The sequence below is a fragment of the Schistocerca gregaria genome, chromosome 2, assembly GCF_023897955.1.
Source record: "Schistocerca gregaria isolate iqSchGreg1 chromosome 2, iqSchGreg1.2, whole genome shotgun sequence".
Classification (NCBI taxonomy): domain Eukaryota; kingdom Metazoa; phylum Arthropoda; class Insecta; order Orthoptera; family Acrididae; genus Schistocerca; species Schistocerca gregaria.
In genome coordinates, this window is record NC_064921.1 from 37,841,200 (window position 1) to 37,863,491 (window position 22,292).

Consider the following 22,292-nt stretch of genomic DNA (forward strand, 5'->3'; position numbering starts at 1 on the left):
ACAAGAGTCTATGGAGGACCACACACAACAATGAGCTAAATAAACTGTACTGAGATGCCAATACACCATGAATCATGAGACACAAGTGACTACAGTGAGCTGTACAAGTGGCTCAAATTGAGGATGATGGCTGGCCACGGAAGCTCCTGGGTTTCATCCCCACAGATACCAAGGAAGAAGTGGAAGGGTGGCCTCCACAAAGAGCTGCAACAGTCAGTGATACATGTGGATGTATGGTGGATGGCGGCAACATACAGAAGACAATGGAGAAGAAAACTTGTAGCAGTGCACGGCTCATTGGGCCAGATCGTGTAAAAGTAATGTATCAGTCCAACTACAGCAGTAGTGATCCTATCCCAATTATTTCCAGTATGTTTCCTATGCCTTTTTAGGGTAAATTCATCCTCAAGATAGGGCTGCAGAATAATAATTTATAATTTCATTCTGGAAACATCCCCCAGGCTGTGGCAAAGCAATGTCCCCACAATATCATTTCTTCTAGGAGATCCCGTTCTGTGAGGTTCGCAGGAGAGTTTCTGTGAAGTTTGGAAGACAGGAGATACGCTACTGGCAGAATTGAAGCTGTGAGGAGGGGTCATGGGCCACGCTCGGTAAGCTCAGTCAGTAGGGCACTTGCCAGACAAAGGCAAAGGTCCCGAGTTTGAGTCTCGGTCCGGTACAAAGTTTTAATGTGCCAGGAAGTTTCATGTGAGCACACACCTAACTGCAGAGTGAAAATTTCATTATATTAGATGAATTATTAACTTCACTGCTTTCAATATTTGCTTTTCTTTTGTCAATTTACACCTTGACTTGTTCCACATCACTGAAGGACCTCCTCCTTGATGGGATCTACTGACTATACGATCTATTTTCTCTTTACGATCTATTCTCTCTCTACAATCTACTGTCTCTCTATGATGTCTGTAGTTTATATTGCCACATGCGTATGACGACAGAGTGTTGGCATAACTTGACTCCAAGAAATCCTTTCATCCTGCCACCCCTTGAACTCAACACACATTAACCCCTGCTCCTGTCTCTGTTACTCATTTATTTCAAACAATGGGAACTCCAGATTGGAATATCAACAATATAAGGAAAAGGTAAAATGCTATTCACTGTAAAGATGTCACACTGAGTTGCAGGCGAGCAGAATGAAAAGACACTGACACACAGCTTTCTGCCACAGCCACCTTCAATTTAGAAAACACATCCACATTCATTCACACATGCAAGCACACGTCATGCACACATCACCACCATCTCTGGCAGCTTGAACAGGAATTCAGCTGTCGTGTAGTGTAGAAGTAGCAGTCTGGATGGGGTGGGGAAGGAGAAGGGATAGCAGTGCACAGGTGGGGGGAAGAGGAGAGTACTTTTTGGTGAAGTGCGCATGGACTAGACTGCCAGCAGGCACAGCATTGGGAGGCTCTGGGGTGGGAAGGGGGATGGGGGAGGGGGAGGGAAATGGAGAGCAAGAAAGTAGAGGAGAGGGGAAGGGAAAAGATGGGCAGGTGCACTGGCAGAGGGTGACACATAAAGAGAATAGGAGATGGGAATACGGAGGAGCCGATAGGACACTGGTGGTCAAAGCTGTTTGGTGGAGGGTGGGATAGTGGCAGAAACAGAGAATGTATAGTAAGGATAGCTTTCATCTGCACAGTTCAGAAAAGTTGGTGGTGGTTGAGGTGGAGGTGAGGATCCAGATGGTCCACGTTATGAAGCAGCCATTGAGATCAAGATGTTATGTCCAGCTGTATGTCGTGTCACAGCGTGGTCCACGGGTGCCAACTTATAATAAATATTTAAGTATTTGAAAGTAACTAATACAGTACTATAGTAATACAGTACTAAACTAGTACTAATATTTTGAAACTGAAAATCTAACATTATGTATGTATTTAATTTTCTATTTTATAAAGATTTTTAACATTACTCTAAATGTCATTATTAGGGTTAGAGTGTCTTTAGAAAGGTGCAAATGTTGACTGTCTGACTGGATTACTGAATATGAAGTCATTAATGACTGCCAGATATCCAATTCAACCAAAACATCTTGGTGGGCATGAAGAACAGCCAAGTTGTTCAATCGCTTCTGTGCTATTGTTGATCGGAGACATGACTTCAGACGTCTAAGAGCTTAGGGATGACCATTTTGATGTTACTGTCATGATTGGAGAAGCTTAATGCACTTCACCACTTCACATAACATTTCTCCAACTGCAGGCTCTTGTGTAATGTACTTTCTTGCATCACCCATGTTTTTTAAGACCAGTTGTTTTTTATTAGCGATAAGTGCAAGCCCCCAATGTCTAGGTCATTTTTGAAAAACTCAGTTGATTTTTCCAAATTTGTTTCAACTCTGTTTACTAAAAGGAAGCACTCTTGTTTAACTGCAATAACCTGTGTGAGTCCATGCGAAGCAAACCGCCCAGTAATGCAAGATTGCACCATTTCAAAAACGTCAATGTAAATAGCTTTGTAGTATTCCTTTAGGGTTTTGAAAGTGTGCAGTGAGCTGGCTTCATTGTTCTCATCCTTCTTTGGCATACTTTGATTCCACGGAAGTGAAGGATCAACTTTTGATGGTTTTTCTTTTAAACACAATTCCCAAAAGTGTTCAAAACTATCACGACTTCCATTCAATATACAAATCAAGCCCTCATATTTTTTCCATATCAGCAACACTTAGATGAGGGCATTTAATTTTGTCATTGGCATCCTCTACTGGGTTCACTGCATGGCCATAAAGACATAAAAAGAAATAAGTCTTGAATTGTAACATTGACTCAAGGTAGCCTGCACATTTGTAACTTGCCTCTGTATTGTCCTCTTCAGAAAATGTTTCAAAAAACTCTAGAAGTTCTTCAAAGTTTTACAATATTCTCAAGATACTAGAAGCTTACATAGTCCATCGAGTCAGGCAAAGGGGTCGTAGACCAGATTGGTCGTTGGCGCTCTCACAGCGTATGCTTCTGAAAAGTCCCATCCTTTTGTTGGATTCCCTTATGGTGGTTATTAAGTCCTTGGCTAAAGCCTTGATATCCCTCATAGGCATAAGATGCCAAAGACTGTCTACAACTGCCAAGTTTAAACTGTGAGCAGTGCACTGCACATAATGTGCTTTCAGCTGTATATCCAACACTAACTTTTTTAGTCCTTTGAACTTCCCTCTTGCCTCTCATATTCGAGGCACCATCATAGCACTGTCCTCTTAAGTTATCCATTGACAAATCAAGATGGGCAAAAAGTCTTTTACGACACTAAACAGAGTTTGTGATTCAGTGTTGGGGGTCTCGTATAAGCCAATAAAGTCTTTGTTGATGATTAAGGAATCATCAACAGTACAAATACAAAATGACACTTGTTCGTGAATCGAAGAATCACTTGCTTGGTCAACCACAATACAAAAATGTTCAGTCTTCTTGATTGAAGCCAATACCTTTCTCAACACAGACTTTCCTAGGAGATCAATGATATGGTTTTGAATATCGTGGGATGCCCACTTATACCCTAAATGCCATAACCAATCTTTAAACTCAGGTATGTCATTCTTTCAGATTTCTTCTCGGCATAGAAACTGCATGATAGTAAAAATTGTCTCAAGAGCTAAATGGCCTTTCTTCATATCACTATCTAAATGTTCATTCAATTGGGAGGCCACATTTCAATTAGTGAGAGAATTTAGTTTCAGAACACCTTCTTTATGCGTAAATGCATTTTCATGAAGACAGAATTTTTCAAAAGCCTTTTTCCAGTTAGAAAACCCTACAGAAGTAAATGTGTCTTCTTTTTTGGAAGAAAATTGTAATAGACTTTTAGCATCTCCCTCTTTGCAGGTTTTGCAAAAAACTTCTTTGGTAGATGCTTCATATTCTAGCCATGTATATTAGATCAATCAAGATTTCTGAAATGATCTTCCCTTACTGTATTGTCCAGGTTTCAGCTACGAATGGTTCTTGCCTGAAGATAACGAAGCAATTGATGACACAATAATTTCTGGAGGTTGACTTGCAGTATCATCAACTTCCAAGTGTGCCTTTTTGGTAACAAATTTATCCATTGCAAACTTAATTCACAGTGCACTAAGAGACTAAAGTAAATGAATAAAATTTACTCATATAAAATAGTCCACTAGACACTAAAGTCGGAACACTAAACATGTCTGCAGCTTGCATTGAACGAAGCTATCCACACTGAATGACTGCGACAGCAGGGTGGAATTTATATAGCCGCAGCATTTTAATGCCTCGAAGCATCAAGGTGATGCAAGGTGGAGGGTTTCAGGCACTTCTGCTCCAGTCCTTTTGATGTCGCCGTGGCTGCAGCACTGGCCCATTGGCACCAGACTTTACCCGAAGGGTCGCACACAGGGACAGATTATAAGTGTGCCCGCAGCACTGTAACATTATCATGATTCACACCACTCATTTTCAGTTAACCTGCTTACTGCCATAATAATTATTTGTTTTAACTCATTACTGAATGTATATTAAAAGGTAACAATTGGCAAACAAGGAAAATAAAAATTTCCAACTTAATTTTGCGATTTTACAAAGAATAATATAACTAATAATTTTCTTAAATTATTTGGGGGGGGGGGGGCTCCGCTCCCACAAATGAATTTTTGAGAGGGGTTCGGGGCCCATAGAGGGTTAATTTGGGGGAAGGAGACCAAACTGTGAAGTCATTGGTCTCATCGGATTAGGGAAGGATGGAGAAGGAAGCTGGCCATGCCCTTTCAAAGGAACCATCCCGGCATTTGCCTGAGGCGATTTAGGGAAATCACAGAAAACCTAAATCAGAATGGCCAGATGTGGGATTGAACCATCGTCCTCCCGAATTCGAGTCCAGTGTGCTACACACTGTGGCACCTCGCTTGGGCAGGCCCCACGGAGTCGGCACCTATGGCGTAGTCTACTGTGCTCTTGGCCATTCATCCTGGTGGACAACTGGTTGGTGGTCACACTAATATAAAAAGTTGTAAAATGATTCCAGCAGAGCTGATATACGATGTGGTTACTTTCACAGGTGGCTGATTCTCTGATGGCGTCGGATAAGCCTGTGACAGTACTTGAATAGGAAGTGCTTGGTGGGTGGATTGGGCAGGTCTTGTACCTGGGTTTCTATGGGTATATGATCCTTGGGCAACTGAATAGTGTCTATCTGCGAAAGATTAGGAGGACCAGGCAAACCAGGTCGCAGAGAAGGTGTTTAGGTTCAGAAGGAATGAGGATAGGGTGTCTTGCCCCTGAGTCCAGATCATGAAGGTATCACCAATAAACCTGAAGCAGACTAATAGTTTGACATTTTGGAAGGCTTGGAAGTTCTCTAGATGGCCCATAAACAGGTTGGAATGGAGGGTGGCTGTGCCACGGTTTTGTTTGTATATCTTACCTTCACAGGAGAAGTTGTGGGTTAGGATAAAGTTAGCAAGGTGTACGAGGAATGAGGTAGTGGGTTTGGAGTGTGAAGGACGTTGGGAAAGGTAGTGCTCAAGACTAAGGGCACGAGGGCTGTTGATGTATAGGGAGGTAGTGTCAACAGTGATGAGCAGAGATACGTGTAGTAATGGGTCGGGGATGATCGAGAGTCGGTGAAGGAAGTGATTGTTATCTTCAATATGGGATGCTAGATTATGGGCAATTGGTTGGAGGTGTTAGTAAAAAAGAGCCGAAATTCTTCTAGTGGGGGCACAATAAATGGCTAGAATGGAGCTTCCAGGACTGTTGGGTTTGCGGAAATTGGGGAGCATGTAAAAGGTAGGTGTGCAGAATGTCAAAGGGGTGAGGAGGGTAGTGGATTCAGAAGAGAGGTTCTGGGAAGAGCCTAAGGCTTTAATAAGGGATTGAACATTATGTTGGACTTCAATTATGGGATCACTCTGGCAGAGTTTATAGGCGTAGGTGTACGACAGCTGGTGGAGGCCTTCCACTAATTAGTCATCGCACTTCCTAATGACAGTGGTGGAACCTTTGTCTGCAGGTAGGATGATAATATCAGAATCTGGTTTGAGGTTGTGTTCAGCTGTCGTTCCTTCTGCTGAAAGGCTGAGGAATGGACCTGGGGTAGGATGGTAAGGCCAAGTCAGAGGTAATTTATCAATAAAAATAACCAGTTTTTGAAAATATAACATAACTTTATAGATAAAAAATCTACTCAACAAGTAGCAGCAGGACAACACGCATATAAAGGTATTAAAGTCTGCAAGCTTTCGGAGCCAGTGGCTTCTTCTTCAGGTGGAAGTGTTGAAGAGGAAGGACAGGGGTGAAGAAAGAGGACTAGTGAGGCTCAGGAAAAGAGGCCGAGATTGGAAAAGTCATAAAAAAAACCATGTCAGAGGAGACTTACCGGATGAGATGAAAAGGAAAGACTGATAGTTGGGAACTGCAATGGGCGAGACTTGAAACGCTGAGAGCTTAAAGGTGAAAGATAGGGTAATATGCAAGACCGAGATTACTGCCAAAGAGTCTTGCACGAGTTAATACAAGTGGAAAGCTAAATGCACTTTATGTGATAGAGGTGGTGGTGGTGGTGGTGGGGGGGGGGGGGGGCGAAAAATAGATACGTCAGAAAATGACAGATATAGAAAACTAACAGAGAATGAAGAAAGGAATAGTGACCAAAGAAATTCGTGTAAATAAGGCCAGATGGGGGGCGAGAACAAAGGACACGTTGTAGTGCCAGTTCCCACCTGCAGGGTTCTGAGAAAATGGTGTCTGGGGGAAGAATCCGGATGGCACATGTGGTGAGCCACTGAGGTCACAACTGTCATGTTGCAGAGCATGCTCCGGAGCAGGATATTTTGTGTTGCCATTATACACTGTCTACTTACACCTATGAATCATCACTGATGACTCGGTGGTAGCCACGCCGATGTAAAAGGCTGAACAGTGTTTGCAAAACAGATAGTATAAAATGTGTGTTGTTTCACAAGTGCCTGTCCCATTGATGGTATAAATTTTTCCAGTTACAGGGCTGATATAGATGGTGGTATGAGGAAGGACGCATAGGGCAAATCTTACAGTAGGGAGTCACAGGGGTGGGTGCCATAAGGTAGAAAATGAATGCAGAAGTATAGAGTCCCCAAGGGTAGTGTGCAAAATGTCAGGCAGAGTGGACTTCATTTCAGTGAATGAATGTAGGAAGTCATAACATTGTTGAAGTAGCTGATTAATACATTCAAGATCAGGACAATACTAAGTGACAAGTGGCGTACGTCTATGCTGTCTTTTGTAGGGATCAGCGGTTCTAGAATTTGATGTGATGGCCTGGGTATCTGCTTCTGAACTAGGCTGGAGGGGTACATTATGTCCAGTGAAGGCTGAGGTAAGAATGGTGGTGTATTTGCTGTAAAGTGTATGTATTTGCAAAATACATTTGCCTTGAATACCAAGGATATATGGGAGGGACCATTTGACATGAAAAGGATTGCAACTGGCAAAACATAAGTATTGTTGTTTGTTAGTAGATTTAATGTGAACAGAAAAGTGTAGCTGACAGTCAGCGAGGATGAAATAAACGTCAAGAGGAGTGGCATGGGATTCAGAATAGGACCATATGAAATTTAATTGGAAGAATGTATTTACAAATGCCAAGAAGAATCAACCTTTCACCAGGAGAAAGTACAGTCATACATCATCTCAAAACAAATCCTGACCTAATTATCCACCATCATCACCATGAATCGCAGTGAATACATGGCAGAAGGCCTCCATCAAATATCTTACATCTCCATTTATAAACTCTGCCAGAGTGATCACAGCCTAGAAGTCTGACATAACCTCCATCCCTATTTAAAGCCTTAGACCTACCCAGAACCTCTCTTATGAATCTTGTTCCTTCATCATCCCTATGACGCCACAATGCTCCACAATATCTGCAAACCCAACATTCCTGGAAGCCCCACTGTAGCCAGTTATTGTGTCCCCACTAGAAGAATTTCGGCTCTTTTTGACCAACACCTCCAACCAATCGCCCATAATCTAGCCTCCCATATCAAAGATAACAACCATTCCCTTCACCGACTCTTGACCATCCTCATCCCGCTACTTCACGGATCCCTGCTCGTCACTGTTAACACACCAACAGCCCTCAAGCCCTTAGTCTTACCGCTATTAAGCACTACCTTTCCCAATGCCCTTCACACTCCAAACCCACTATCTCATTCCTCATACGTCTTTCTAACTTTATCCTAACACACAACTACTTCTCCTATGAAGGTAAGATATACAAACAAATCTGTGGCACAGCCATGGGCACTTGCATGCCACCCTCCAATCCAAACTTTTTATGGGACATCTAGAGAACTTCCAAGCCTTCCAAAATGCCAAACTCTTAGTCTGGTTTAGGTTTATTGGTGATATCTTCATGATCTGGTCTCAGGGGCAAGACACTCTATCCTCATTCCTTCTCAACCTCAGCACCTTCTCTTCCAACTGCTTCACCTGGTCCTCCTCAATCCAGCGCAATACCTTTCCAGACATTAACCTCCTTTTCTCTGATGGCTCAGTCCACATTTCTGTTCATATTAAACTCAGCTGTCATACCTTCCAGACTGAATATACCCACCTATACCGTCTGGCCACCTGAGAATGCCAAAACTGTAGTGACAAGAACTCCCCTGCCCAGTATACCCATCACAGCCAGGAATCAGCTACAAAGGAATGTCCCTTTTGTCACCCAATACTGCCAGAGCCTGGAGCAACTGAACCACATCATTCATCAGGGCTTTTACTACATATTGTCGTGCCTTGGAATGAAGGTACATCCTACCCAAGATCTTTCCCATCCTCCTAAAGTGGTCACCCACCCAGCCTCCTCAACATCCTAGTCCATCCCTATGCCACTCTGACAAACTCCATCCCTACTTAGACCTTCCCAGAACCTCTCCCCAACCCCTTGCCACATGTATCATATTCTTGTGGAAGACCGAGGTGCAAGACCTGCTCAATCCAACCACCCAGCACTTCCTATTCCAGTCCTGTCACAAGTTTATTCTACCCTATCAGAGGCTTGGCCACCTGTGGAAGCAGCCATGTCATATACTAGCTCTGCTGCAAACATTGGTATGACCACCAACCAGCTGTCCACCAGGCTGAATGGCCACTGCAAAGTAGACCACCCTGAGACACAACATGCAGCTGAACATAACATGCTTGATTTCAGTGGTTGCCTAATAACCTGGGCTGTCTGGGTACCCCAATCCACCACCACCTTTTCTCAACTGCATAGATAGGAGTTACAACACATTTTCCACTCCTGATATTATTACAGCTCCAACCTATGGTAACAAACTGTCCCTCCCCCCCTCCACCCAACAGCTCCCCCCCCCCCCTCCACCATCCTACTCCCTTCTCCCACCCTCTTTGTGTGTCACCCTCCACCAACTCATCTATCCCTTTCTCTGCCCCTCTCCTTTTTTGCTCCCCATTTCTCTTCCCCCCTCCTCATCCTCCTGCCCAACAGTCGAAAGTGCTCTTCTTCTCTCTCTCTCTCTCTCTCTCTCTCTCTCTCTCTCTCTCTCTCTCCCCCTCCCTCCCCCCCCCCCCCCCCCACTCGTGCCATGCTATCTTTTTCCCTTACCTGCTCCCTCCAGATGGCTGCTTCTGTGCTACCTGACAGCTCAATTCTGTTCCGAGGTGCCGGAGATGCTGTCATGTGTGATTGCTCATGTGAATGAATGGATGTGTGTTTTCTAAACTGAAGTTGGCTTTGGGCAAAAGTTATGTGTAAGTCTCTTTCTGTTGTGCCTGTCTGCAAACTGAACATGTCTCCTTTATGGGAGTAGCAACCTATCACTTCTTTATATTACTGTTATACATTAATTTTATTTTTACACACTCCCCCTTTCTCTCTCTCTCTCTCTCTCTCTCTCTCTCTCTCTCTCTCTCTCTCTCTCTCTCTCTCTCTGTGTGTGTGTGTGTGTGTGTGTGTGTGTGTGTGTGTGTGTGTGTGTGTGTGTGTGTGTGTGTCCACATCTAATGTACAGATGTATGTGGCTACATTATGTGTATTACATGTCTCACGTACACCTCTACTTTTCAATCTATCTTCTTTGGTTTGAAGATGGCACAGTATTTATGATGCAATATCTTTGACTTCCCTTTGACATGCTTTACTCCATATTCTCTTACCTTCCTCTTGTCAATTCATAGCCTAAGTTAGGTGTAACTTTCATCCACTTTTCCTTTTTTCCTTCCCTCCTCTCATCTCACTGGTGAAGGAGCAAAGCTATGTTTCATTTACTTTAATCAGTTTTGTATGACTACTGGCTGTACTGAGGCAGAGTGAATACTGGCCAGGCCATATGTCCTTTGGATATTGCTAATTTGGACTAGGAACAGCTACAACATCTAATACAAAGATTGGCACAATAATATAAAGACTTTTGAATGAAAAGTGCTTGAAGTCTAGAAATACAGGGAACAAATATGGTGTTTATCATTTGCTGACACTTTCTATTAGTAGGGCATACATGCTCTATAATACACTTTTATGTTCCATCTTTGTAGTCAACACATTAACAGTCAAACTCAGGGATATTTGGAGCAATTTTTAATAAGCTTACCTGTGTAAATCACATTACTATTCCAGTAATCAAATGCTGTTATCCAAGCTTCAGCATTATGTGCTTTCCACTGTTGTACAACTTCGAGTGTGTCATTTTTAAGCTGTGCGAGAGTGATAATTCCTCTGGAATCGCTAACACAGACATGAGGATTATCAGTACTTCGACCAGTAGACCAATCGAGTGAAAGTGCCAAAACACCTTTTGTGTCAGGTGCACAGATGCTGAGTTCTGTAAGCTTATAAAGCCGGTGCCTGTCACACTCTGGTTTACGTTTGGGCAATCCGTCACTGAGTTTCACGTTTTTCAGTTCATATAAAACCACATAGCCAGCTTCATTTGCAACACACAGTAAAATCTTCCCTCGTATTTCCTTATGACACCACTTGCTATCTAGTACAGCAGGCATTGCAAGGGCTTGTAAAACTTCAATTTTATTTTCAGAGTTAAATCTCAGCAAATATAAACGGCCGTATTTTTTTTGTTCTGGGTTACTTTCAGGATTTGTCTCTGTTCCTGCATTTTGTGTTACTTCTAGCTGGTAGGTTCCACATACAAAATAATCCTGGCATGGAGGCAATGGACACCACTCGACAGAGTCTGCACTGAGTTCAGTATCCCACGATGAGAGAGTTGTTATAGACACCATTTCATCTGAAATGAAACAAATGATGAAAATTTAATGAGCAGTACACTGTAAATCATTTTTAAACATGTAAAATGGATAACTGTCAATGATGGGGGAGAGTAGTCAAATAATAATATAAGGATCTTCATTAAAATCCACATACAGCCAGATTACAGTGAAAAATTAACATCAATGTCCCACATAAGGAACAAGCTCTCATTTTTCAGTGCAAGAAGAAAGAAATAGATATTGACTCTGAAATTATTGGTGTATCAGAGCACCACTTAAATAATTTGACAATTCAAAGGCTTCCTTTACCAGGATTCAGGTTAGCTGGCTGTATTTCAAGGCGTTCCTTGTAGGGTGGGAGAGTGGCGATATACATAAAAAATAGTATTCCATTTGAGTCCATAGACGTATCGCATATTTGAATGTTGTGCAGGGGCAGTTGAATTTAGTAAAACTAAATTTCTAATTGTTGCTGTTTATAGGTCCCCTAACTCTGACTTCAGAGCAGTTCTGTTCAAGCTAGAGAGGATTCTTGAATCACTTTGTTGCAAGTACCAGAAATTAGTTATATGTGGTGACTTCAATATAAATTTTGTATATGATGGTGCAAGAAAAAGGATGTTGGTAGATCTCATAAATTCATACGATCTGATGCAGGGTGCAGGGGAACAGTATCACCGCCGTAGACAATATCTTTATTCATTCTTATTTACTAGTTGGGCATTCTGTTAGTAAAAGGGTGAATGGGCTTTCAGACCATGATACACAAATTTTAACACTAAAAGGCTTTCGTACTTGAACAAATGTCACATATAATTACTAAGTCTGTGGCAATAGAGAGTTTTTTAAAACTCGTCAAGCCACAAGAGTGGCAGGATGTTTATAGTGCCAATAACATAGATGACAAATGTAATGCTTTCCTTAAAACATTTCTCATGTTCTTTGAGAGTTGCTTTCCACTTGAATGTTCCAGCAGTAATAGGCAGCCAGGGTGGCTGCCTAATGGGAAAAGGATATCATGTAGAACAAAGTGGGAATTATATCAAAATGTTAGAATTAGCCACAATCAAGCTACTGTAGCCCATTACAAACGGTACTGTTAGGTGCTTAAAAATGTTATTAGGAAGGCAAAGAGTATGTGGTATGCAAATAGAATAGCTAATTCACAGGATAAAATTAAAACCATATGGTCAGTTGTGAAGGAAGTGTCTGGTCAGCAGCATAAGGTCGACGATATAAAGTCAGTTTGCAGTAAAAATATTTATGTTACTAATAAATCAGATGTGTGTACAGTATTTAACACTCATTTTCTTAATATTGCTGGTGAATTAAATAAAAATTTAGTTTCTACAGGGGATCATATAACATTCTTGGCAAATGTCTTTCTGAGATTGATGTCTGAAATAATCCTCTGTGATACAGACAAGAGGTAGATTGAGTCAATAATTGAATCACTGAGGACTAAGGACTCTCATGGTTATGATGGAGTGCCTAGCAGGACATCGACATACTGTGCTGCACATGTTAGCCCTGTATTTAGCAATTTTTGTAATTTTTCATTTAGGAACAGTCAGTTTCCTGAATGATTAAAGTACTCAGTAGTAAAGCCGCTTCATAAAAAGGGAGAAAGGGATAATGTAGATAATTTTAGACCTATTTCTCGGCCATCAGTGTTTGCTAAAGTTATTGAAAAGGCTGTATATGTAAGGATAACTGATCATTTTATATCACACGATTTCCTATCAAATGTACAGTTCAGCTTTAGTAGTCATTTAACAACTGAAAATGCTATATTCTCTTTTCTCTGTGTGGTACTGGGTTGGTTAAACAAAGGGTTTTGAATACTAGGCATATTTTTTGATTTAAATAAGGCATCTGATTGTGTTGATCACAAAATATTGCTCCAGAAGTCGGACCATTATGGAATACAGGAAATAGCTCACAATTGGTCACCTCTCACTGTCAACGAACAGCAAAAGGTCATTATTCACAATGTTGAGAATGGTTGTGATGTGGGGATCTGAGTGGGGTACAGTCAAGTGGGAAGTGCCCCAGGGATGAGTGTTGGGGCCACTCCTGTTCCTCATTTATATAAATGATTTGCTCTCTAGTATTATGGGTAACTCTAAAATATTTCTGTTTTGCTGATGACATTAGCTTGGTAGTAAAGGATGTTGTGCGCAACATTGGCTCAGTTTCAAATACTGCAGTTCATGACCTAAGTTCATGGCTTGTAGAAAATAAACTAATACTAAATCGTCAGTTTTTACAGTTTCTAACAGACAATTCAACAAAATCTGATGTTTTAATTTTATAGAATGGGCATATGATCAGTGAAACTGAACATCTCTAATTTCTACATGTTCAGATAGATAGTGAACTGTCATCCAAAGTCCACATTCAGGATCTTGTTCAGAGACTTAGTGCTGCCATTTTTACTATTCGAATGGTATCTGAAGTAAGTGATTGTTCGACACGAAAATTAGTCTACTTTGATTATTTTCATTCGCTTATGTCATATGGTATTATATTTTGGGGTAACTCTTCCCATTATAAAAGGATATTTTTGGCTCAGAAATAGGTGGTTCGGGCAATAAGTTGTGTAAGTTCGTGAACCTCTTGTTGACCCCTGTTCATTAGTCTGGGTATTCTCACATAGGCCTCTCAATACATATATTCTTTACTGTCATTTCTTGTTAACAATATCAGCTTATTCCCAAGAATAAGCAGCTTTTTACTCATTTAATACTCAGCAGAAATCAAACCTGCATTTGGATCGGACTTCCTTAACTCATGTGCAGAAAGGTGTGCATTGGTGTGCATTATACTGCTGCATCCTTTTTCAATAAGCTACCACTCGAATTCAAAAATCTTAGCAGTAATCTATAAGCTTTCAAATCAAAACTGAAGAAATCCTCACTGGTCACTCCTATGTTGTCGTGGAGTTCCTTGAAAAATTAAGCTGATTCTTGTTGTATTGTTCACTGCATTTACTTAAACTTATGGACTGACTTTTTCCGGCTTCATAAACATTTACTTTTTTCTGTTATTACTTTTATGTTTTCATTTCATGTACTGACATGTTCGATGAGCTTGGAGATTTGCTCCTCAATTTGGTCCTATGGAACTGGACGTTTAAATAAAAAATACATAAATACAACAATACTAGGCATTTCAGAAGTAACCTCTATTTGTATGACAATGAGCTTTAGTAAATCATTAGTGAATATCATTTATTTCCAAGTGCATAGGTGTCTCAACCTGTTTGCCAGAGAAAAAGGTAATGTGATCACCCATCAATATCAGCATGACCACATCATCATCTTCATCTGTTCTTTGTTTTAGTTGATCATTGTACTTACTCCACTATCTTTTTACTAGCTTTATTCAGAATAATCTTAACACGCTTGTTTCATCCAGATATCTCTCACTTCTCTCTGGGTTGTGATTCTGGTATGTCAATTTCAAATTAATGCTGATACAATTTTAAGTATATGACCAATTTTTTTGCAATCAGTACATTTACTTCTGGCTAAATGAGTTATTCAACAACATTATGAAAATGAGAGATTGCTACTCACGGTACAAATGATCCATTGTGTTGCACACAGGCACAATGAAAAAACAGTTATACATTTAAAGTGGACAACTGGTTGGTAGTCACACCAAAAAAAAAAAGTTGTACAATGGTTGTAGCAGAGCTAGTATACAACATGGTTGCTTTCACAGGTGACCTGGCCTCTTCAGTTGTACAACAAGCCTGTGACAGGACTGGAATAGGAAGTGATGGGCAGATGCACTGCGCATGTCTTGGACCTGGGTCATATCCCTGTGACAAGGGGTTGGAGCTGGGAGTGGCTCCCTCACCTTCTCTGTGTTCCGCACTCTGACAATGTACACACTTGTCCTTTCTTCATCGCTTCGCTTCTCCTCTCCCTTTCTGCTCCCCACTTTTCCCCCCACACTCTGGATACTGCACCTGGCAGTCTCTATTCCCTGCAAGCCCCACCAGACACCACTTTTCTCACTTCCCACCACCTAGTACCCTGCTATCCCTCCCCCTTCCCCACCCCACTACAAATTGCTATTCACATGACAGTCACATTCCAGCTAGAGCTGTAGTAGTGGTCTTGTGTGTGTGTGTGTGTGTGTGTGTGTGTGTGTGTTTTACTTTTTGTGAAGAAGGCTTTGGCTGAAAGCTATAATGTGTAAAGTGATTTCATTGTGCCTGTCTGCTATTCAATGCGTCGTCTTTATGGACAGAAGCAATCTGTCCTTTTCCTAATACTGTTGATAGAAGAACCTGGAGTTTCCATAACAGAGTCATTTAAAATTATAAAAGGGTAGAGACAGGCACCATGTCAAAGACTACCAAACCTCTAAGCTTTCAGTCAAAAGGCCTTCTTCAGAAATAGAAGCACAGCTCACCCACACACGGTCACTTTCTCCAGCCACTGTAGCCCAACTGTGGACAGCAACTCGTTTGAAGTGAGCAGATTTGGGGGTAGGTAGTAGCAGTAAGGAGGCGGCATGGGGAAGGGAGAGGAGGAACGGTGGGGTAAAGTGTTGTGCAGCCTGCAAGTGCGTGCAGGTACATGGTGGGGACAGGATAGGGCTGCTAGGTGTAGAGTTGATACACTTTGCTGTAGGTGGGGCAGAGATGTGAGAGGGGAGAAGCAGAGAAGGGAAAAATGAATAGTGCACATGTTGGCGGAATAGAAGGCGTGCGTTGCTAGGATGGGAGCGGGGAAGGGGATATGTAGGTCGTGGAGTGTAACTAATGTAGGCTGTGTGCAAGGAGGATTAGAGGGCAAAGAATACATTGTAGGCAGAGTTCCCACATGCACAATTCAGAAAAGTTGTGTCAGAGGGAAGGATCTATATGGGGCAGGCTGTGAAGTAGTTGCCGAAATGAAGGACTTCGTGTTGGACAGCGTGCTCAGTAACTGGGTAGTCCAGCTATTTATTGGCCGCATTTTGTCAGTGGCCATTTGTGTGGACAGACAGCTCGTTTGTTGACAAACCCACAAAGAACGTAGCACGTCGGGTGCAGCTCATTTTGTAGCCCTGTCTCTGATGGAATAGGACATTCCTGTTACAGGATTGGAGGAGTTGGTGCTGGGAGGATGTACGGAACAGGTCTTGCATATAGATTGATTGCAAGGATATTAGCCATGAGGCAAGGGGCTGAGAAGAGGGGGTATTACAGATGGACAATGATACTGTGTAGGTTCAGTGAGCAGTGGAATGCCACTATAGAATGGATGGGGAGGATAGTGGGTAAGATGTTCCTCATTTCAGGACATGACGAGAGATAGTCAGAAGCCTGGTGGAAAATGTGATTCAGTTGCTCCAGTCCTGGGTGGTAGTGATTGAAGAGAGTGGTGTTCCTCTGTGCCAGATGGTGGATAGATGACAGGTGATGGGTGATTGGAGAGACAAAGCATAAGAGACGTGTTTCTGAACAATTCGATCAGTGAAGGCCTCAGTGGGACCCTCGGTATATTTGGAAAGAGACTGCACGGCACTAAAGAGGTGACAACCTCGGGTGTCTAGTCTGTATGGAAGGGAATTCTTGGTGTGGTATGGGTGACAGATGTCACAGTAGAGTTGTCCTCGGTGGTTGGAGGTACTGAAATAGCCATCATCGATGTGGAGATCAACATTGAGGACAGTGGCTCTATTGGTAGAGGAGGACTACCTGAAGCAAATGAGGGAGATGGTGTTTAGGTTCTGTAAGAATGTGGACAAGGTGTCCTCCCCCTCAGTCTAGACCACAAAGATGTCACCAATGAATCTGAACCAGGAGAGACGTTTGGGATTCTGGGTGGTTAGGAATGGTTCCTCTAGATGGCCAACGAATAGGCCGGCACAGGATGGCGGCATGCAGGTGCCCGTTGCTGTGCTGTTGGTTTGCTTGTAGGTGATTCGTTAAAAGGAGAAATCATTATTGGTAACGAGAGAGGTTGTAGGTTTGGAGTCAGTCAGCCATTGGAAAACATAGTGTTCAGTAGTGGCAAGACCAAGGGCACTGGGGATATTAGTGTAGAGGGAGATGGCATTAACAGTGATGAGTAGGGCACTAGGTGGTAAAGAGCAGGAATTGTGGAGAGCTGGTGGAGAAATTGATTGGTATCTTTTATATAGGAGGGTAGGTCACTAACAGTAGTCTGCATGAGAGCAGAGATTCTGTGAGGGCACGGTAACTGGCCACAATGGGGCATCTTTGGTCATTGGGTTTAAGTACTTTAGGAAGTATGTTGGCGGTAGGAGTTCAGACGATGATGGGCATGAGGGGAGAGGGAGATTGGGAAGGGGGAGGGGGAGAGGTATAGAGGGAGGGGGAGAGGTATAGAGGGAGGGGGAGAGGTATAGAGGGAGGGGGAGAGGTATAGAGGGAGAGGTATAGAGAGAGAGAAAGGGAAGGGGAGGGAGAGACTCAGGCTAGTCCCAGAAACTCTCCTCTAAGGATCTGAGGAGGGAATGGAGATCTTGTTGGATTTCTGAAATGATTGCACAATCAGCAACTGAGAGCATCAGTAGCAGTGCACAATGGGAATTGAGACTGGGTGCTGGGAGGCTGGGTTGGGGAGGGAGAGCGGTGTCAGACGTCGGCTCAATGCTGGGGAGCATGCGGGGACTAGGTGGAGAGAGGGTAGGGCAGCTTTGTGCAGTCGGGACGTAAGACGGAGGGCAGCGGAGAGGCTGGGACGGAGGGGTTAGCAGAAAAGGAGAGAAATACGAAGTGTGGGTGCAATGGTGGAATGAGGGCTGTGAAGTGAAGGAACAGAAAAAGAGAAGGGGCCGGATGGGAGAGGACGATGACTGACGGAGGTCGAGGCCACGAGGATTATGGATAGGTAAGATATATTGCAGGGAAAGTTCCTACCTGCTCAATTCAGAAAAAGATGGTGTCGGTGGGAAGGATCCACATGGCAGAGGCCGTGAAAAAGTCACCGAAATGAAGGATGTCACGTTTGGCAGCATGCTCAGCAACAGGGTGGTCCACTCGTTTCTCGGCCACAGTTTGTCGGTGGCCATTCGTGCAGACAGACAGCTTGTCAGTTGTCATGTCAGCACAGTGGTTGCAGCTTAGCTCGCAGACCACGTGACTGGTTTCACAGGTAGTCCTGCGTTTGATGGGATAGGTGATGTTTGTTACTGTACGTGGTGGTGGGAGGATGTATGGGATAGGTCTTGCATTCACATCTAGGTCTTTTACAGGGGTGTGAGCCATGACGTAAAGGGTCGGAAGCAGGGGTTGTGTAGGAATGGAGAGTATATTGTTTAGGTTCAGTGGACAGCAGAATACTACTGTGGGAGGGGTGAGAAGGATAGTGGGTAGGATATTTCTCATTTCAGGACACGACGAGAGACAGTTGAAACCCTGGTGGAGAATGTAATTCAGTTGCTTCTGTCCTGGGCGGTACTGAATTACGAGGGGAACTCCTCTGTGACCAGACAGTGGGACTTTGGGAGGTGGTGGGAGTCTGGAAAGATAAGGTACAGAAGATTTATTTTTGTAAATGGTTGGGAGGATAACTGTGGTCTGTCAAGGCTTCAGTGAGACCCTTGGTATACTCCGAGGGGGACTGCTCATCACTGCAGATGTGACGACCGTGGGTGGCTAGGCTGTGTGGAAGGGACTTCTCAGTACGGAATGGGCGGCAGCTGTCAAAGTAGAGGTATTGCTGGTGGCAAGCAGGTTTGGTACGGACAGAGCTACTGACGATTTACACATTCTCTCATTCACTATTCACTAGCTATTACCTCAACAGAAAAAACGTTAAGGACTTTTTTAGAAAATGTAACGTAGATATATTTTGTACTGGGATACGTTTTCCCTTGGGGCCATAGTTTTTGAGTTATAAAAAAAAACAAGGGGAAAAAAACATACAAAAGTGATCATTAAATGCATCCCCACTCCCACATTCAGCCCCCGCGAGTCAGGATTTCTAGTATAATGTTCACAGCACTCCTTCCTACCACAGCCAAAAATTTGTGACTATACAAATTATTTCCCACATTTGACCTTTTTTGGTGTCCACTGACTGGTCTTATTACACCAGCAGCTTAGTTGAGCATTTGCAAATTGTAAAACTGCCATTTGTGTAAATTTTAACAGCATAAAATAAACAATTATATCATTGGAAAAAATATATTAAAAACAAAGATTCCAAGACTTACCAAGCGGGAAAGCGCCGGTAGATAGGCACAATGAATAAAACACACAAACACACACACAGATTTTCGAGCTTTCACAACCGGCGAAATTCTGTTTGTGTGTTTTATTCATTGTGCCTATCTACTGGCGCTTTCCCGCTTGGTAAGTCTTGGAATCTTTGTTTTTAATATATTGTTCCCATGTGGAAGTTTCTTTCTATTTTATTTACAATTATATCATTGTATTCATCAGGCCTTCTGACTACGAAACTAGAGTGCTTGTAAGGGTTAATTTTGGATAGAACTGTCAACATAATTAGTTTTAGTGTAATGTTTACAAAAGTCACTTTTCCTCCATTACCCTAACAAGTGCATTTAAATTAACAATGTTAATGAAATAACCAAATATGGTGGTGGCAGAACAGCCCAATCAATAGAGACCAAAAAAGGTCAGATATGAGGAATAGTTCATGCAGTCGGAAATTTTTGTACAGTGGTAAGGACGGAGTCCCACGAACATTGTACTAGAAATCCTGACTGGTGTGAGACGAATCTCAGGTTGCCAGTGTATCTGAAGATCACTTTTGTGTATTTTTCTCGAGTAACTCAAAAATGGTGGCATTAGGTGAAAACTTATCCCAGTACAAAATTTAACTGCACTAAATTTCCTGCAAAAAGATCCCATACATTTTTTCTGTAGAACTAATGCTATGCACGTAGCGAGCAAAGGAATACAGTCCCTCTACAGCCTACTGCCCAGAGCTCTCTGACGCATCTTTTCCATCAAGCTGAGGAGGAGCAGAAATTTTGTGACACCCTATAGAGAATATTCTTTGACATGTCTTCTCAGCAAGCCAGTGGAGTTTCTCTCAGTGATGAACTACAGTGAGTCGAGCTCGTCATCGTAGAGATCGCGATAAAGCAATGGTGCGGATAATGCAATAGATTTAGAATAACGAATTTGTCTTGCAGCGAGGTGCTGCCAACTGTATACAGTTCCCAGTTAACGGAGATATTATCTGGAAGAGAAGAACCTAGTAGACTGTCTTACACGAGGATCTGTTAGATCACAATCAGTTTGTTTGCTTTAGGGAAGGTAAAGGCACTAGACAGATGATCCTAACATTGTGCTTGATAATGGAAGCAAGCCAAGAAAACTCGAGATATCTACATAGGATTCATCACCCTGGAAAAAGCATTTGACAAGGTAAAATGGTGTAAGGTATTTGAAATTATGATAAAAATAGAAGTGAGCTATAGGGAACGATGGGTAATATATAATACTTACAAGAAACAAAGAAGGGGCAATACGCTTGGAACACCGAGAATAAAGTGCTCAAATAAAAAACTGCATACGACAGAGGTGCAGTTTTGCACCCTTCGATCTATAGATAGAAGAAGGCAATGATGGAGGTGAAAGAAAGGTTCCAGAGAGGAATTAAAGTTCAAAGTGAAATAAAATCAACAATAAGATTTGCTTAAGACATCATTACACTCAGTGAAGGTGAAGAAGAATTACAGAATCTGTTGAATGGCAGCAGACAGTTCAATGAGCAGAGAACATGGATTGAAAGTAACATGAAAAAAAGATAAAAGCAATGAGAAGTAGCAGAAATGAGAAAAGCGAGAAGATTAACATTGTAATTAGTGATCACAAAGTAGTAGAAGCTGAGGACCACTCTACCTCGGAAGAAAATAACCCGTGACAGGCGATGCGAGGAGGACATAAAAAGCAGACTAGCACATGCAAAGGGGTATTCCTGGCCAAAAGAAGTCTGTCAGTATCAAATACAGGCCATAATATGTGGAAGAAATTTCTGAGAGTTCAACAGCATTCACTACGGATAAAATTCATCTGAGAGTGTACGTTTGGAGCACAGCATTGTACGGCTGTGATTCATGAATTGTGGGAGAAATCGAAACAGAAGAGAAATGAGGCATTTGAGATGAGGTGCTATGGAAGAATGTTCAACACTGGGTGGACTGATAAGGTAGGGAATGAGGTGGTTCTCTGCAGAATAGGTATAGAAAAGAACATGTATGAAAAAACTAACAAAAAGATTGGGCTGGTGGATATCCTGTGTGTTAAGTCATCAGGGAAAACTTCCATAGCAGTAGAGGGTAAAAAACTGTAGAGAATGACAGCAATTGGAATACATCCACAAAATAATAGAGGAAATTGGGTGCAAAAGGCTAGTCTGAGAGGAAGATGTTGGCACAGAAGAGGGATTTGTGGTAGGATGCATCAAACCAGTCGGAAGACTCCTGGGCATTTCCTGCTGATATTGCCCCTATACAGACTGTTTATTCTATATCATGAGTAGATCTCAGGTTTGTGTGGAACAGTAAGTCTCACTTGGCACAACTCCACACAGGGTTTCATACTTAATATACATGATTGAGACATGGTTGTAGTCTATCCTCGATGTTATTCAATCTGTATATTGAGCAAGCAATAAAGGAAACAAAAGAAAAGGGAGTAGGTATTAAAATCCATGGAGAAGAAATAAAAACTTTGAGGTTTGCCGATGACATTGTAATTCTCTCAGAGACAGCAGAGAAGTTGAACGGAATGGATAGTGTCTTGAAAGGAGGGTATAAGATCAACATCAACAAAACCAAAACGAGGATAATGAAATGTAGTCAAATTCAGTCAGATGATGCTGAGGGAATTAGATTAGGAAATGACACACTTAAGGTAGTAAAGGAGTTTTGCTATTTGGGGAGCAAAGTAACTGATGATGGTCGAAGTAGAGAGGATATAAAATGTAGACTGGCAATGGCAAGGAAAGCATTTCTTAAGAAGAGAAATTTGTTAACATCGAGTGTTGATTTAAGTGTCAGGTATTCGTTTCTAAAAGTATTTGTATGGAGTGTAGCCATGTATGGAAGTGAAACGTGGACAATAAATAACTTAGA

The 22,292-nt window shown here is 42.2% G+C and overlaps 1 protein-coding gene across 11 annotated transcripts in view; it reads right to left on the minus strand.

The window, feature by feature from the left end:
- The window catches only part of LOC126336275 (diphthine methyltransferase), a 166,429-nt gene that overhangs the window by 78,044 nt on the left and 66,093 nt on the right, over positions 1-22,292 (minus strand). For all 11 annotated transcript variants that reach the window (XM_049999770.1, XM_049999769.1, XM_049999777.1 and 8 more), the window contains one exon: positions 10,574-11,227. In XM_049999770.1, the coding sequence (XP_049855727.1) occupies positions 10,574-11,222 (649 nt within the window). In that variant the 5' untranslated portion in view covers positions 11,223-11,227. The remainder of the gene's footprint in view (positions 1-10,573; positions 11,228-22,292) is intronic.